Source organism: Eurypyga helias, unplaced genomic scaffold (assembly GCF_000690775.1).
Source record: "Eurypyga helias isolate BGI_N326 unplaced genomic scaffold, ASM69077v1 scaffold9608, whole genome shotgun sequence".
Classification (NCBI taxonomy): domain Eukaryota; kingdom Metazoa; phylum Chordata; class Aves; order Eurypygiformes; family Eurypygidae; genus Eurypyga; species Eurypyga helias.
In genome coordinates, this window is record NW_010264954.1 from 97785 (window position 1) to 116559 (window position 18775).

The 18775-nt window shown below is 36.9% G+C and overlaps 1 protein-coding gene across 1 annotated transcript in view; it reads right to left on the reverse strand.

Moving 5' to 3' along the window:
• The window catches only part of FBXL13 (F-box and leucine-rich repeat protein 13), an 82278-nt gene that overhangs the window by 57276 nt on the left and 6227 nt on the right, over positions 1-18775 (reverse strand). The window contains 5 exon segments of the mRNA XM_010156554.1: positions 3770-3905; positions 6302-6397; positions 13028-13123; positions 15251-15360; positions 17928-18082. Coding sequence (XP_010154856.1) covers positions 3770-3905; positions 6302-6397; positions 13028-13123; positions 15251-15360; positions 17928-18082 — 593 coding nt within the window.

Consider the following 18775-nt stretch of genomic DNA (forward strand, 5'->3'; position numbering starts at 1 on the left):
GTAGTTTCCCTCCTGATTCCCTTTCTTTCTCTGTCCATATCCAGGAAATAATTGCATGATAGTGCATGGTCTTCTAGTATATGTACTAGGAGTGCTGTCTTAAGGGATAAACTGCTGTACAACTACTACTACTTGACTACAGTATAGAAGCAGTGCCCCTCTCTCTACACAGCACACATGAAACACAGAAAAGGTTGGTTTGCACCACGTTTTGCCATGACGGTGCAGGAAAAATGGATAGGTCTGTCAACATTGTGACTGCTACTGGGAGTAGAACACGTCAAAGCTTCTGAGGAAATTTTAGCTCCTGCACTATGAATATGAATGGCAGCTTTTAAATGCAGTTCCCAGTCACACATGGAAGTCAAATGATCCTCTAAAATCATTGAGTGGGTGGAGTAACACCACAAACAGCTGAGCAGTAATCCATGCATCTCATACACTCATTTTTCTTTGGCACCACACCACATTCACTTGCCAGAGACAGTCTGAGCCTGCAGTCATATAACATTCATATGTAGACATGAAACAACAACGACTCTCTCATGTATACACCACATACCAAAGCTGCATTACATAAAAACCATTTTTTAAAAGTGCACCTTATTAATTTGCAAAATAATATTAACACGATTAGCAGCCAAACAGAACTAAACCGCAGTCAGTATCCTTGCTGTTTTATCATGAACAATAGAAATGTGTTGCCAAAATCTATGTAATCTTGGATCTATTTGGAAAGATGAGGTCAGAACTGTAGTTCAGGGAAGGTCGAATGGAAAGGTTCATCACATCTGTAGCCTACAACTGAACAGACAGTTCAACACAGTTTGTTAGCTGAAGAAATGTCAAAGGAAGAGAATTTCACTATGATTTTCAATCACTAAAAAAAGATGAGAAACAGTTTTGTAGCAATTTTGAACCATCTACACAAGCTTCAAAAGAATGGCACAAAGAAAGCTGTATGGTTTCATAATTGAGTTTTAACTAATGGAAAAGTATTAATCTCAATAGCAATAGTAAACTGATATAAAAGTGTTTCATTCTTAAAAAGAACGACTGGATATGTTCAAAATTAGAAGAAACAGCTTTATAAATCAACATTTTTAAAAGCCCATGTGGACCATCATACATGATTCATCACAATTAGCTTAAAATTAACAACACCGAGTAAATTCACATAATCTTTGATTCTGAGCCTGCAGAAAACATAAATTATCAACAAAAATGGAAAATTATACATAGTTTGCAGATACACACATTTAATTTAGTGTGTTTGATATATAAGATAAATGGAAATGGATGGAAATCAACATACTGATATTTCAACTGATATAACCCTGCTGATACTTCTAAGTTAAATTAGATTAACTAGATATGAATCACTTAAACAGTGTGATAGAAAAGGCAGTGTGTATATAAAATTTGATACTATCAAAACTGTTATTCACATGCTTTTAGCTTTAAACACAAACACATTACTACGGTTTCAGTTTTTTACTCAAACACATAAGGAAAACAAAATCATAAAGGGATTTAACATTTTTAAGTACCCATGATGCGACGTGGCTGTGTATGATTTATTTTGGCTTGCTTTCTTTATTAGCTGCCAAACTTCATTACAATATTAAATTAAATTATTTCACTAAACAATTTGCATGCTGATATCATTGAGAATGTCATTTTATCCTGTGGTTTAAAAGCCAAGACATGACCAAATATACTTTTTATTTTTGGCCAACTGTTCTTTTCCATCACCACTCGAGAGAGCAAATGTTCTCACTCTTACACAGTCACCTTCTAAAACAAAGGAAAACCCACTGAAATTGTTCAATCATGTATTATCTGATTAAATAATAATGTATTATAGTCTCAAAACATCAAAATAAACTTTTTATTCAGAAAATAATATTACCCTTTTCTATCTTTATGCATTTGCATTCAATTACAGTGTAGGCTGGAAAACAGTCAATCAGTAACATTTTCCTGCTTGAGAAATCCTGAAGTAAAGCTGTGCCAGAAACCAAAAACATTTCTTGGAATCTTGCCTAGTTGTAGCAGATGAGCTTTTTCTCATGAAAAAACTACCAAGATGTTTTAACACTATTCACGATGAAGTGGCTGAATAAGAGTTAGGATGCAGGTGATTCCTAACAAATCAAGTACACTTGCATAGCTGGCACTGAACCTCTAACACTGATCATAAAGGCTTTTATTTTTCCTGTCCGGTTCTCTGCTTAGTGGAGCACACATCTGCATTGAGAAAAAGATTCCTGACCTGAAACTATTGCAAAATGCTGTCACAAAGGGAATTAACCTCTGATCACATGGCCGTACTTCTACACACATTGTCAGGAAGGACTAAGATGCTTTTCTGCATCCAGAGGGTCTTTGTTTTGGAAGTAGAATCAAATACCTATCATTTGTGCTAACCCTTGAACACCACATTAATATCTTGGACCACACTTGGATATAGTTTTTTTCTCTGTAAGCCTCTTGGTGGAGGCCAGTAACTAGCAGTGTACCCCAAGGGTCAGTACGGGTCCAGTCCTGTTTAACACCTTCATTAATGATCTGGACAATGAGACAGAGTGTATCCTCAGCAAGTTTGCAGATGACACCAAACTTGGACCAGTGGCTGATACACCAGAGGGTCATGCTGCCATCCAGAAGGACCTTGACAGGCTGGAGAAACAGGCTTTCAGGAATCCCATGAAGAAGTGCAAAATCCTGCACCTGGGGAGGAACAGCCCCAGGCATCAGTACATGCTGGGGGCAGCCCAGCTGGAAAAGAGTTTGGCAGAAAAGGACCTGGGGGTCCTGGTGGACACCACGTTGAACATGAGCCCCCTATGTGTCCTTGCCACAACGAAGGTGGATGGTATCCTGGGCTGCATTAGGAGGAATGTTGCCAGGAGGTCAAGGGAGGTGCTCTTTCCCCTCCACTCAGAACTGGTGAGGCCACACCTGGAGTATCGTGCCCAGTTCTGGGATTCCCAGTCCAAAAGAGACATGGACATACTGGACGGAGTCCAACCAAGGGCAAAAAGATGACTAAGGGACTGGAGCATATTTCCTATAAGGAAAGGCTGAGACAGCTGCAACTGTTCAGCTCGAGAAGGCTCATGGGGGCTCTTACCAAGATATATAAATATCTGAAGGGCAGGAGCAAAGATGATGGAGCCAGGCTTTCAGTGGTGCCCAGTGACAGAGGAGACAAAAGGCAACGGGCACAAACTGAAACGCAGGAGGTGCCACCTGAACATCAGGGAACACTTATTTACTCCAAGCACAGGTTGTCAAGGGAGGCTGTGAAGTCTCCATCCTTGGCAGATATTCAGCAGCCATCTGGACACAGTCCTGGGCAGCCTGGTCCAGGTGGCCCTGATTGAACAGGGGTTTGGACCAGGAAACCCTCAGAGGTCCCTGCCGACTTCCACCCTTCTGAGGTTCTGTGATAATTATCTCAGTACAGTTGGATTCTGGCATTCTGGTATGTTTAAGCACATGTCTGAATTCCAATCTTATTTGTCATATTACAGTATTTCACACATGTTCTGTGGCATTCTATCAATATTCAGCCTGGAGAATGCAATGAAGGAAGGGGAGGCCACATGTAAAGTAGTTTTACAGATCTCATATTTGCATTGCTTCATTATGGCTGGACATATAGAGAGAAGTATAGGCAGTAAGATGGGACAATAGTGAAATGTAGAGTGAAGACACCGTTTAAAGAGAGATTTAAAATTTTAAAACCAACTGTAATACTTACTGATACTTTTAAAGCTAGGCCAGTGAAGAGAATAGCAGCCACGAAGATTCAAACGTAATACATATGGACGCCACTTCTGCAAAATATTTACTACTGTTTGGTCCTGAACTTTATGCTTCACCAGTGAAAAATTGATCTAAAAATTTAAACAAATGATATATAGTTCAGCACAAAAAATACATACTACATACCAAATACATATCATTATTAAAACACTAGTAAATATATGAAGTTCTATGTAAACACTGAATCAATAGCTTGGATAACACAGAAATGTCTGTGTATTACATATATAAAAATTCGAGAGCTAACTAAAAACACTTAACTGTAGAGGAAGCCTGTGTCTATAGTATTTATGAAGCTGAGGCATGTCTTGAACTGCCAAAATACAATGTGTAGAATATTATGTACAAAGAAAATTGTCTGCTTGAATATTTACTTTTTTTTTTTCCATTTAAGATGTATTAAATCCTAAAGTTGCTAAGATTTTTTTTTTCCAATTAAGGTTCTACTGATATAACAAGCTATTAAGAATATGTAACCTGCCAACATACAAATGTTTAATAAGAAATCTGTCCCTTTTTGGATAAGATCTTTCCATGCCTTCTATAAATTTGTTCAAAAAAGGCAGAATTAAAGCTTTTTTTCCCCTTTTGTATAATTTGCTACAGCTATACAACATCTATTTGTTGCACATTTCATAATACATGTTTATTAACCAAATACTGGTGATTGAAAAATCAATCACCATTATTTCTATGCAGAATGCTTGGAAGTGATTACAGTACCAGTAAGTCTGTAGTTGAGAATTTTTTCCAGTTTTTCACTTTCTTCCTAGGATTTTTTTTTTCTTTCTTACTTGTGGGTGCCCCATCCCTGGCTGTCTTGAAGGCCAGGCTGGATGAGGCTTTGAGCAACCTGGTCTAGTGGAAGGTGTCCCTGCCCATGGCAGGGGGGGTGGAACTAGATGATCTTTAAGGTCCCTTCCAACCCAAACCATTCCATGATTCTATGATTTTGTTCTTTCTACATTAAAATTACCAGGTTTTAATACTACTTTCAGTAAGATCATGAATTCATGACAGTAACTTAAGACTAGACCTAATAAAGGCTCCAGGCACCCACAAGCTAGGCACTCCAGTGTCTTCTGGGTGTCAGTGCCCAGGGCAGTTTCAACAACTGAAATCTGAGTAGAGACTCTACAAAATACACGTGACAGCTAAGCACATTGGAAGGTCAGTTTAAAGAAACACAGAGAACAGGCAGTTGCCTAGAACCAGGCAGTAGTATATGTAAGCAGCATTGTTGAGCCCTCCAGAACTGCTTTAGTCCTTCCTTCAGTCAGGAAGGCAAATATAGGCCTCCAGCTACCTGGGAACTCGAGTCTGTTTCCCACTTAGGGGACAGAACAGCATATTTGGGAGATCCAAGTTCAGATCTCAACCTCACAAGCCCTTCTGCTTCCTCACACCAAGCTCCTCAAGTCATGCAGCTCTTGGAGAAAAAAGAAAAACCATTTCCTTGATCACCATCATCATCATGAACTTTTAGGTACAAAAAAGAAATTCTTATCAGAATATACATCTCCAGCACTATGCAGAGGATGCAGAGGGTATGTTGGATTGTTGTTGCAGACTCAAGGGGCTAAAATCTGACTAAATAATGTTTGAACTGCTAACACAACTAAAAATCTGGCCTTAATCTTTCTTCATACTGCTGATAAATGGCTATATGTGAGGCAAAGATACAGAGGCAACAGTGATATTGACTGAGGTGCCACAGCTAGTCTTAAGCCACTGCTTAAGGACTGGAGCCTTGAGATAGTCCTTCACACCTGAAGCCTCACGAGCACTACTGAAGGCAGCACCAGCAGCAGCAAGCAGTGTGACTGCATTTTTATGTCCAAGGCAAAGACAGAGCAGTTATTTCAGGTGTGGCCCCAAACAGACCATGCCAGCACAGTCACACCATGTGCACAGAAGGCAGGTTGACCGAAATGCGTGTGCTAGGGAATTGGACTGCTAAGGCAGAAGAAACAACGCAGCCCCTTGGACACTGACATGTGCTCCGGGGACACAGTGACCACCTCAACAACTCTGAGAGTTTATGAGGATGGACATGAGCTGGTCTGCACCACTTGTTCTGGGACTGATAAGAGTCTCTAGAGCAAATAAAAGTAGTCTCAGAGTATCCGTTACTGAGTTTACATCCTCGTTCCACAGTAGTCATACTGTGCCTGTTTAGGTTACCTAGGGAACCTAAGACACCTCACTTAACTGTCTAAATTTAGTGGGCTACAGCCAAGCCTTAGTGGTCAATTCTGATTTTAGCCACTGATTTTATAACGATATGCCACAGATAACTTCATTTGAGTTGCTCCTTTTTTGTTCACGTAGCTGAGTAGAACAAATCATATTCTGAGACAAAACTTTTATTCTAGATCTTTAGGATTCTTAAACTACCTCCTTACCTCACTCTTCTTAAAAACAGATAAAATTTAAATAAAATATTGAAAGTTATCATCTTTCTTACATCACTCCATAATGAACTGTTCTGAGTTAGCAGCATCCACATTCGGCTAACTTGAGCACATCTTGCCAGATCAATTAAGTTTACATAACGGAAAACCTGCATCAGAAAAACATTATATGTTATATTAAAAACTATTCCATAAGAAGCACTGCTGAATTGAATGAGACACATTCACCTATCCTAAGCAACAAGAGATATTTGCAAATTAAATTATTCTTTCTTAGGAGTTTAAACATACCTTCTATAGCAGAATGTCAACAATTACTCTCATTAAACGTCTTAACAAAGAGTATGACAAGATGGCTTTGCGTATAAAATCATAAATTCAAGCTATGATGGAGTATGACAGGCACATTTCAATACTGAAGACTTTTCATGGACAATCAGCAGTTTCACTTCCTGTATTAAAGCAACACCTGATAAAACACCTCTCCCTAAACCTATCTGAGACAATATAATTTGGACTAAAGCTTCGTAGATTAAATGTAGAATTTTTAAATTCAAATTAAAATTACCTAGTTTTTGCAGTTTCTATCTCAGAGGTCTTCTTAATTGAACTAGTATAATTCAGTAAATATATCTATAAATATTTAATCTCAGAATATTAAAGTCAATGTGTCGCATTATGGCGGAAAAAAATTAAAAGCTATACCGGTAGTTCATTTTATTCAGTTTAATATTCTAAAATATACTCCTACCACTAAACAACATTCTGAAAAATTAAACTGTAGCATTCCAAAATGGTCTTGTCCTGGTAAATAATCTTAGATACAGCAATCTCAGGCCATAAAAGGAATAAAGATAATACTTGGCAAGCTTCTGCCATAGCTCCTCACCTACCGTCTTTATGACCAAGTGTCAAATAGTACTTCTGCCAACAGAATACTAATGTTTCATCTTAGAAGAAATTTGGTAAAATTGAATGAGGGAAAATATGGTAAAATTTAATGTCTTTGTTGTAGAAGCAAATACACATTATATTATAACCATCTGAAAATATAAGATGCATTTAAGACTCAAAGACAAAGAGCATATGCAAAATTTTATATAAGACAGCTGGATTATTTACATACTAAAAACTCTCATATCCATAACCATTTGAAGAACTCAATTACTACATCATGCTGAAATACAAATATCTGATAAGAAACCCAACACTTAGAATGTGCAGTTCTAAGTATGAAAAAGAAACAAGCTGAAAGGAATACAGGTAATAAAAACCCACATCACTTCTCTTAATGCAACTTTTACATAAGGAAAACTTTATGCTTGTAATGTAATTACTGTCATAACTGCACAATAATACATCAGTGGCAACAGTTTAAATCTGGTACAATAATTGGCTGACAGCAAAAATACAAAAGAACTTTTTAATTTTATCCCATAACATGCCACTGAAGAGAAGATTTTCTTATTAATATACCTTTTCAAAGAGCTTAGCATATGAGATATGTACCTTAGTAATAAGATGTCAGAGAGCAAACGTAGCAAAGATGCCAGTGTGTTTTATAGAAGAGTATTTCCATATTAGTTATACAACTATCCATATAATAATGTGTACAATAAAACCTGGTTTTCATTACAGCAGTATATGAAGTATGATTTGAAATATGCTCCAGAAAAATTAATGCATACTCTGTACAGAGTTCACTCAAACTATACAGGCACAAGAGAAATCTTGAGTCAAATAGAGGTTTTGAGGCTCAAACGAGTGTTGTACTCAGAAGCAAAATACATAAAGCTTTTCTAAAAGCAAGGAAATAATTGTTTCACTTCTGGGAATCAACATATCTAAGAACTGAAGAAAGAGAGACTACCTGCTTAATGGTGGAGTGCATGGATTACCAAAGCACAAGTTATCTTAGTTATACTGAAATATGCTTTATCACAAATGAGCCACTTAAAAACTGTTAGAATCCAAAAGGAATGTTCTAATAAGAAGGATGTTTCACTAAAGGAAATATTCCTTCCTTAAGAGAAACTTTTATCCTGACTTACATTCTGTGCAGTTCTACTGAAACGAACAGCACTGGAAAACGTATCGGCTAGAACCCATTTTTATCACAGAGATTAAGTGCAATAACAAGAAACAAGCAGAAATATCAAGAGTATTCTACCAAGATTTAAAGAGATTTGCTGTTTCAACCTATAGAAACTATCCAAAGGCTATACTTTCTTTAGCTTGAAAAGGACAAATCAGGTAGGGAAATCACTCTTAAAGTGTTTTTTACCACTAGTATTTAATCGTGTAGGTAATACATTCAAGCAATTTGCCTGCTCCTCAAAATACACTGCTGTCCCTCAAGCTGTCTGTCTTCATAGAATCATAGGACGGTTTGAGTTGGAAGGGACCTTAAAGATCATCTAGTTCCAACTCCCCTGCCATGGGCAGGGACACCTTCCACTAGACCAGGTTGCTCAAAGCACTCCCTGTGGCCCAATTTCTCTTGGGATAGCTCTCTAGGAAAAAGAGGAAGCCCCCACACATCACAGCAACCCTCAACATACCCCACGAAGCACGTTTATCTCACCACTGCACGCAAGAAAAGGAGGAGGGAGGTGGCAAACCCAGTCTAGCACACCAACCTCAAAAACCCTGTTCTTGCCTTGGCTGCTGTCTTCATCTACATCCCAGACTTATGAACCCATGGCCTCACTATCTCACAGCAATGGTATTCTGTTCATTCTGGTACAGAAAGTTGGTGGGGTTTGGGTTTTTGGGGGGAGGGCTGGGGCAGGGAGGAACAGACAGGAAAAGGGGGGAGTGGATGGATTGGATGAAATTTTGGGGAGGCTTCTTTCTCCTTCTAGGGTGAATGAGGAGACACCTACTCCTATTACTCCCTTACTCTGTGTCATAACTGCCACCTTACAGCTCCATGGCCAGTGCAGCCTTCCGAGCAGTGACAGGGGTTTGAACCTCTTCGGTAAATGCGAGAATTTAACTCATATTCCCCCACAGATGGCTAAGATACCAACTTTTTAAATTATGCCTATAAGACGGGCACCAATATTTCCTTCTCCAGTTACACTTTAAAGAAAAGCAACAGCAGCTGCTACACCCTGTATGCCCAAAAACTGCCTAAGGACTCTGAGGCTAGAAAGGCAGAGAGCTGCTTCACTGACAGATCCCAGTGAGCTTAGCCTTGAGGCACTCAGTTCAGTGAACACCCTGCACCTGCAGAATCCGACAGATCCACTCTTGCTTCACCCATTTCCCCACCACTTGGTCCCCATCTCTTCATCTGTACCCAAACAACTGTCAGTGCAGCCACACAATGAGCTGGATTAAGGAACTGAGATAACTGCCAACTGATTCAGTAACAGGAGAAAATGGAAGAAGGTTTTTCAGATAGGTCTGTTCCCTGATGTGGTTCATATAAATCACTGTAATTAAAGAGAACAGTGCTGGGGCAAGAAAGGGTAAATGGGAATAACAGGAAGGTTGGGACAGTTCCCTCCAATTACAATTATGTATACAAGATCCTCAGCAAAACATCAAGTTCTGAGGAGCTCGAGTATTGAAGCCTTGAGCATTTGCACTGTTAAATGATACGGAACAATAATTTTGAAGATCTCTATTTTAGATCTGGGGGCCAAACTCTGACCTAAGCTCATTTTGTGTTTTTAAATCCTTTAGTGAACTGGAGCACAAGTGCCTCCCAGAAATACTATGTTACATCTTAATACCTTTTTATTTTCCTGTGCTGTAAAGAGGGGGAAATAACAGGACTCAGCCATAGGAAAACAAAACTGAAAAATATCGCATTTTAAAATTATTTACTACCTACAAATAAGAATAGAAGACTACATTTTGTCCATTTCAATGAATAGGCAGATAGGAATATGTGAAAAGGTGTATAGAAACTTTTGTATATCTTGTCGTTAAGAATACAAAGCTATACAATATGGATACTGCTGAAGATGCAGAATTTTTACATTTCTTTACCTGTGTGCTGAGTCACAAGAAAAGAACTGTGACAAAAAAAGGCTTATTTCTGAACAGGCATATTGCTAACTGAAGATCTTTTTAGTTAATTTCCAGATTTGAAAATACTCAGAAAATGTTATTGTTACTTACTGTTCCCTGAAAATCCAACAGATACTGATTACTTTCTAGCGAAAAACTCAACATTCTCATCACTGCAATGGAGTTTTGACTAATATTCCCTAATATATTCACCTTATTCTATAGTGGTTATAATTTTATTACCTCTTGGGTTTTTTCACTTCAGCGATATAATTAGTTTTGATTTCTTCTATGACACAATTTCCTTAGCTCTAGCTTTTGGATTTGGAATTTAGACATGCAAATGCTATTTAAATACAGACAAAATCAAATAATTCCTTACTACAATTACATGTTTATTATATACGGACCCCAGAAATATGGCTTGAAATCTGTATGGATTATGCAATTTTCTTTTTTTCTTATTCTTTAGGTTATTATTTTCTATTAAAATCAGTAGAATACTTGCTTCCTACTTCATTCTCCTCATGAATGCACATTAAAATATACACTATGATAGGACCAAAGTCTAAACTGGCAAACTACCTTGCTTTTCAGCTCCAGACCTCAGACTTGGAACTGCTCTAGAAATGGAAGACAAATGTTCTCTGCTCAGCCACTAAAATAGCACTTGACAGTATATTTGATTTATAGAGTCTATAACATTAAGTTTATATATAAACAGAAGAGAAAATGATATAATGTATTTTTACAGCTGCTCTGTAGCCTTCATCAAAAAGTATGGCTACATACCTCCAAATAGCTGTCATGCCTTTTTGATATGTTAATATCCAGATTCCGGTTTTCATATGCAGAGTTTTTATGTATGTGAGATCTGATTCTTTGTGACAGCAGCACAAGTAACTGTGAATATGACGTGACCTCAAAAAAGGGCAACCTACAAGGACAGCTTAAAATGTCACTGTATTTTGAGCTCATGGTTTGGTTGTCAAAAGCCAAGGGTCATAGAATTGAGATTAACAAACCAGATTTCTCCTAGGCTACAAAAAAAGGAATGATACTGTCAATATTGTTGATTACAGAGCTAACAGAAAGATTACACTATTTCAGGGGTTTTAGTGAAGAAAGGATACTACTGCTGACCTCAGAATTTCTGAAAATTTTAATAATTATTTATTTATAGGTATTTATAGATATGAGAAGTTGGATATGTATGGACACACGTGACCTATAATTCTATCATTCATATGTATATGTAAATATACACATGCACACACATTTATATAATACTATCTTTTATATATAATACAAACATCATATATAATACTACCTGACCAGGAATGAGACCATTAGGATGTGGCACTGTAGACCAAATTTTTGTCATTCTGCTATTCATACAGTAAATAAACCTCTCTATTCTACAGGTGTTTACTCTTGTATGGGAAGAACATTCCCTTTTGAGTGCACTGCTTTTGAAGAAGAGGTTCACACTAGAGATTCTTCCTTAACTTGTATTAATGTCTTAGTAATCAGAGGCACGAGTATCATGACTCCCAAATTCTTTAGGAGAGAGAGTATTGCTGGTCTCCCATATATGAGTCATTTGAAAGCAGAAGTTCTCTGGTTACTGAACAAGCCAGCACTAAGAAAACAGCACAGTCTAAACCCCATTGATAGACCAAAGTCAGAATAAACCAGTCTCACATCCATGAAGACTGTATGTACCACCAGTGGCATCCACACTGATAGCATCAAGTAGAATTAAAGCATGCTGTATTTTTGGTGAGCAAGGACTGTAATCTACGTTCATGATTTAGCTTACAGATTCAAGTTTCCTGTGACATCAGTGGCATTATGCATGTGCTTAAAATTAAGCTGCCTTTGGGTTTTAGACTTTATGGGATAAAACCTGAATTCTGAGTTCACTAGTCCATGCTATTTAAAAGAAAAACATATCATGTTTTTTTGAAATACCACTTTAATGATTTTTTAATGTAAATTAATGGGAAAACATGATAAGACAAATTAAAGTTTATAAAAAAGATGAAATTAACATTTTAGCAGTAGTTCCAATGTATCCCCTCAATGGCAATTATTTTCAGTAACCAATCTCTAGTTAACATTAAGTTAAATTGGCCCCTACAACTAAAGGTCCCACAACCAGTAGTTAATAATTCTGTTCTTTTTCTAAAGTACTGCCACAAATCAATCTTGCTTATGGGTTTCTACTTTCTCTTCTAGAAGTCAGTGTATTAACAAGCATTCCCTCTCTAAAGTTACATTTTAAAAATGCTGAAGAAAGCAACCTTTTAAACAAACAAGTGAATTTAAACAAATTGAATAAAAATGTTTGGAAAGAAATCTCTCCCTACCCACTATGCCCTTGTGGTAGACTCCTCTCCTCAACTATTGCTTTCTGGCCTAGCAGATCTTTCTGTCTTAAGTTCCACCCTCTACCTACCCTATAGATTTCCTGATTTCTTGTTCTCCATTTTGATTCTCTCTCTTTCTCTTTCAGTCTCAGCTCAGAGAAGTTTCTGGATGCCAGGTTAGGGCATGCAGAATATGGTCAGGTGTCACTGAAGGAAAGAAGAGCATTACCATCCTTCAAAGGATTCCACCTGACTCAAAGTAAACACTGGAAATGGGAACCTTCCTTTCCATTGCACAAACACATCCTTTTCAACAAAACATGTTATATATCATTTCTGAAATACACATACGAAAAATTAAAAAGAACACCAACTATCACAAACCTGTAATAAGGCTTTTTCTGGTAAATTAGATGTTTTATGTCTGACAGCAAGATAATTTGATTCGAAAGAGTCTTTCTGACTTTCCTCTGCCAAACTCTGAAAAAAGATGGTACAAGAGAAGTACAATTTTATCTTAATTGCAGGTTCAACATTTCAAATAAATTTAAATATTCCAAAAATGAAATTAAATTTGCTAAACTTAAGTAGGTATTATCAAATCCCCATATAGTTACACATCTATGAACATTTGAAACTGCTATTGTTGAGAATAATTATAAACTTAGGGTCCATCTCATTATTTTGCATCATAGTAATACAGTGTAGAAGCATCGGAGACCATCTGCATTTCCAAACCAAAACACACACAATAGGACATAAACATACTATTAGCACATGTGAATTTTTCAGACAAGTCTTCAAAGGGTATCACCACTAAAATTGCTGATGTTATATTGTATGCAACAAATATTCTGCATGAAAGATACTGAAGTATTTTACATCTATAATCTCATCATGGGAATAACATTGAATCTCCTTTTATTCTAGCTGTAGAAACAGAAGAGTTTCAGGGGTTATAAAATTGGTTTTCATTTGAACATTGCTACAAGGAAGAGAGGAGAAGAGAAAAGAGAAAGGAAATACGCTGGAAAGGAGAAATGAGGAATACAGAAGATGGGAAGGAAGAAAACGGTGGGATGGGCAAGCCAGAAAGGAACAAGTAAATGGAAATAATGAGCTCTATATTGTAACTTCCCATTCTGAAAATTTATTTGCCCTTTAGTAGCAATGCTAGCTCTTCTGGTCCACTAAGTTTATTACATATTATAATCATTGCTGGCTTAATTCTGCATTTTAAAATCAATGTCATATCAGATGCTCTGGATTATCCAAGATATCTACAAAAGACTGGCAGATATGACACAGGACTTGCAGAGGATTCTTGCATTTCTTGAGCTTTAAGCTGGAGGCCTGTCTGGTCTAGCCTTGCCTGAGATATCCCAGGGCATGCTGAATTACATCAGAAACCTATGTTTAGGTGACTCAGTTGCACCCAAAATGCCTATAAAAGCGTACACAATACAAAAGTACACAATTGAAAACCAATTCAGTTATATGCTTTGTTATATGCATTCTAATCTAATTATGGAAGTCAAATCAATCCTTGCAACTGCTACTAAGAATGGAAAGAATTTAAGAATATTATTCCCTAAGAATGCATTGATACACTCCAGAAACAGGACATCTTCTGTGCACTCTATCTAGTCACACTAAATCTTGAAGTATTTTAAAATACCAGCAAGAAAAGAGCAGAAAGAAAATGTATGGGAGGGAGAAGAAACAAAAATAAAAGTGAGAGTCTACGAACTAATTTGAGAGAACAGGGAAGAAGCAGGACTAGGGAAAAGTTTACTCCAGGAAGGATTTGACAACTGGTGCCTGGAAGCTGGGCAATTGCTATTCATAAATTGTCCACAGCTGGTTTCCATCCTGACCACCCTACAGCAGGGGAAGTAAAAGGAGCCGAACAGTGGGAGAGCTTTATCTGTGTGAGCATGATTTTTGGAACCCACATGCTATTAGCAGCAGCCAGCTCCCATTTCTCCCCTTCCCACGTGGTGTATGCCCAGCATCCCACCAAGCTATGGTATTCTCTTCCTTGGCAGGAGAAACCTTCCCAGAAATGAGAAGAGCTCTGTATTTTCACAGTGAGGCCAGATAGGACAGCCAGCAGTGTGGCATATGGGGCTGCCCATGTGCTGCCTACTCTCGGGTGATCACAATTTTGGTTAGCCCACACTTCTGGGGAGGACATGAGGTTACTGAGGCTTCTCCTCACTCCTCAGGAATCTACACCTCTTGGATTCTGGTGGCAGGGATCCAGAGGCATGACCTTTATTGATGATCATCTCAACTGGTAATATTAGCCATCTGATTCAAGCCAGCTAGATCACCAATAATATACAACAACATTCAACCTCTTTTGCTGCTTAAAATAGACCAAACTTTTACTTGTAGTATAGAAAGGTAATGATCTGCTTCCCATAACACAGTAAGTACTAAATAATAGTATTAGTAGTAGCACACTAATACTCCATTAACAATATTGATTATTAATCAATAATTTGTGTTCCATTTAATATCAATAGAGCTGTTTTTCCATAACAGTTGGAATTAATGGAGTTAATCTTTAATCACTGAGCTTACTATATTTATACTGCATACCTCAAAATATGCTTTGGTTTTCAAAGAACTGTGGGCCTCTGCACGCCAAGCTTTCATGACAGCATTTAAACATATTTTGTTAAATATCTCTTGCAGTCTCTTCAATGCCACTGAAAATACATATAATTATAACCAATTTGAGGACAAGTAAGAACAAGTATATTGTTTAAATGCTTCAGATGAATGACTGTTTCTCAAATTACATTTCAGTAACACAGCTATTCAATTCAGCTTCTGTAAGCAAATAAATAACAACTTTTTACAACAGATGCAACTAAAACTGTTAAAATAGGATTTCAAGTTAGCAGGCAAGGCATGACATATTTCCAGTTTATCAGAGTTGTGTATAAGACATCACTGATCTACAGGTTGATCTACCAAATCACTCAACTTCACAGAGCTTGGAGGTGCAAGATGTATACAGACCTCAGTGAAATAAAATAAAATAATTTTAACAATGTTTCAGATTGCACAGAAGTCAAAAGTCGTAAGAATAAATTCAGTAAAGTCAAGTGCTAAGTCTTACACCATACAAAAGAACAGTAAAGCAGCTTTTGAAAGATCACGTTTGTTATGAATTAAAATAAACATTTTAAAAGATTACTTTTAAGCAAAGTTTGGAGGGAATTAAATTTTCTTTAATCCAGGAAAAAAAAAAAGCATAGAGAATACTCTATCCTTCTATATGTAAAAGGTGTTACCAATACAAGTGAAATAAAGTGACTTTCACAGCCACTGAAATAAAAACAAGAGGAAATAAGTGCCATTTTCTGCAAAAACTTAAGTCATCATTCAATTTTTTTGTCAGTTAACTTTGTAAAAAAAAAATGCAATAAGCTACAAAGGGAGCTGAGAGACCCTTCTTACCTGATACTTTCAAGAACATACAGCTGTTTAAGTAGCTTAGCCCTATATAATCCTATCTCATGGACAAGGACTAAGCTTGATTATGTGACATGCAGTCTTCATTATCAAAAGAAGGATTTGAATGTAAATTCTGATGTAGTAAATACACATTACAGAATCATTTATCTACTTTTTTTTAAACAAAAAGGTGTCTTGAAATTCAACTGAAATAAATTATTATAAAGATACATTTAAGATCCATTTCTGCTTGTGGGGAAAAAAAAATCAGTGAGTCTCAAATTTGGCAAGAGATGCAATGTTGATAGTATAAACCTACGTCGGTTTTCTGTCACCTGAGTCATGCTCAAACCCTATGTATTCTAGGGAACATATTAAAGTGCATAATCAAGTAATATCAAACAATAAGTGTACACTTCACAATTTAATTACAATCTACAATCACTAAGATACAGAAACTATAAACTGGAAATATCTGCAAAGTAAATGCCTACAAAATAATACCAAATTTTCATTGCCCAAAGGAGAAAGGCAAAAATTCTCAGGATTGCAAGGGAAGTCCAAACTGCATCTACATTAATTTGCTCTGACTTTCATCAGTCAGACCTAACAGCCCACTGACCTACCCCTTTAATTCTTTCTCATAACACCCTGTTGACTTTTGAACTTTTTCCACAGATCACTCTTTCATGGGTTGCATTCATAGTACAGTAGGGTTCTACTACAAGCAGATCTTTTTACTTAAAGACCCAGTTTTTTTGTTGTGGTTTGTTTTTTTTTTTTTTAAATTCTCTGTCATTCCAGAAACCTTGTTTATAGTGCAATCCCACAAACAGTTATACTGGTACTAGTCAAGTTATACCAGTCATACTGGTACTCAACATAGTCACATGGGCAAGAATGACTGAATGGAGTTTCTCCATATGTCAGCTTTGTCATGAAGGAAATATATGGTGTAACTATGCCCTCTAGATGTCTCCTCCTCTGCTTCTGTGAATTTAAAAGCAACAAACGGTGCCTTGGCTGAAATCAATATTTAGAAGAGAATATGAAAGGAAGTAATAAAAGAGAATAGGAAGTCTCAACACTGCCTAGGGGAGTGAGACAATAGATTGGGCCTCTGGCTCTCTAAGAGCAATGTTTGAGTTAGATAACTGCTGAGCTCAAATTCAAAGCTATAGGTCATGCTTTTGGCCCATATTTACTCTCATGAAACTTCCACCTGGGTGGACTCAGATTAACAGAATCTATGTTCGTAGCTGCTGCTGTGTGGAGACATTTAAAAAATCCCATACCAGCAGGATCTGTGGAACACAAAGTCTCAAGCAGAATGAACAAAGTACTCATTTTTAATGTCTTCTGGCTTTTTTAATTTTATTTTGATCCTCACTCCTTCCCCATCTCACATCATGCATTCCCTCTAACTGAAGCCAAGACACCAACTCTGTGATCTCTCCTGTTCTATCCCTATCACTGTACTCTTCACCTCCCAGAAAAGCACCCTGACTCACTCCCCTGTGTACTTCCGACATACACTCCATTTCCCTAACAGCTCCCAAGCCTGCTTTGCACCAGCGTCCCTGCTCTGTCCTTGGAGAAGAGCACCAGCACCATCTGTCCTAGCAAAGAGTACAGGGAACTGCCTCTCATGGCATTCATGGCATCAACTTGCCAGAGATCAACCAGGGAATGGCATCCTGCAAAAAGACAGCTAGTTAAATTGTTGGACCAAGCATATTTCATTTACACAACATAATTTTCTTTTATTTAACACGTATTTTTTGTCTTATGCAAAGCAGCTATATAGACTTACGTGTCCTTTTTTCCTTGTGAATCTGCACCCACATGCTCCACTTCTGTATAATAACTCTTAATATTTGGACATTATAATGGACTACTGCTAGAGCCATCTCCTGCTTTGCCTTTTTTCTTTTGTTCTTTTTCAGCAGATTATATTTTATCCATCCTCTGAATTGTAAAACAGAATGAGTAATTTAATATGGCTCCCGACCTGAATGAAGTAAAATCTATAAAACTTTGCAATTTGCTGTAAAATACAAAGCAGTCAAGACCCACAGCATAAACTGCTGAATAGAACTGAGGTTTGTTATTTATGATATAAATAAAACATACATTGATAATATTTTTCAGTAGTAATTAATCCACTTGTTTTAATAAAATTTCTACTTATTTGCAATATTCTACAATATTGAACAATAAAAACTTGCTTGTTTCCATCATCATATACTCCTGCTGCTGGCAGCTAGCCTTTAATGTACAGATCTATATTTATGGAAGGACATTTCAGTATTTATAGAAAATAATTTAAAAGTGCTAGGTGCATGCATTTATTCAAGTGCTATTTACGATTTCTTGGCGATACAAATGAAAATTAATATAACAGAATACAAATTTGATTTATATCTCATTAATTTTAACCTTTGGTAAATATCCCATCTGTCTTCTAAGGTAAGTAATGGGTAACTATATTCATAACAAAAAATGTATTTCAAATCAATCATATGTCACTGATACATTAGAATACACAATTTCTCCATAACTGATTTGCCGGAAAAACTACTGAATACATTAGACATTACATGACTACTTTAATTTGCAAAAATCTCTCTCATTTCAAATTTAAAAAAAAATTATTCATTT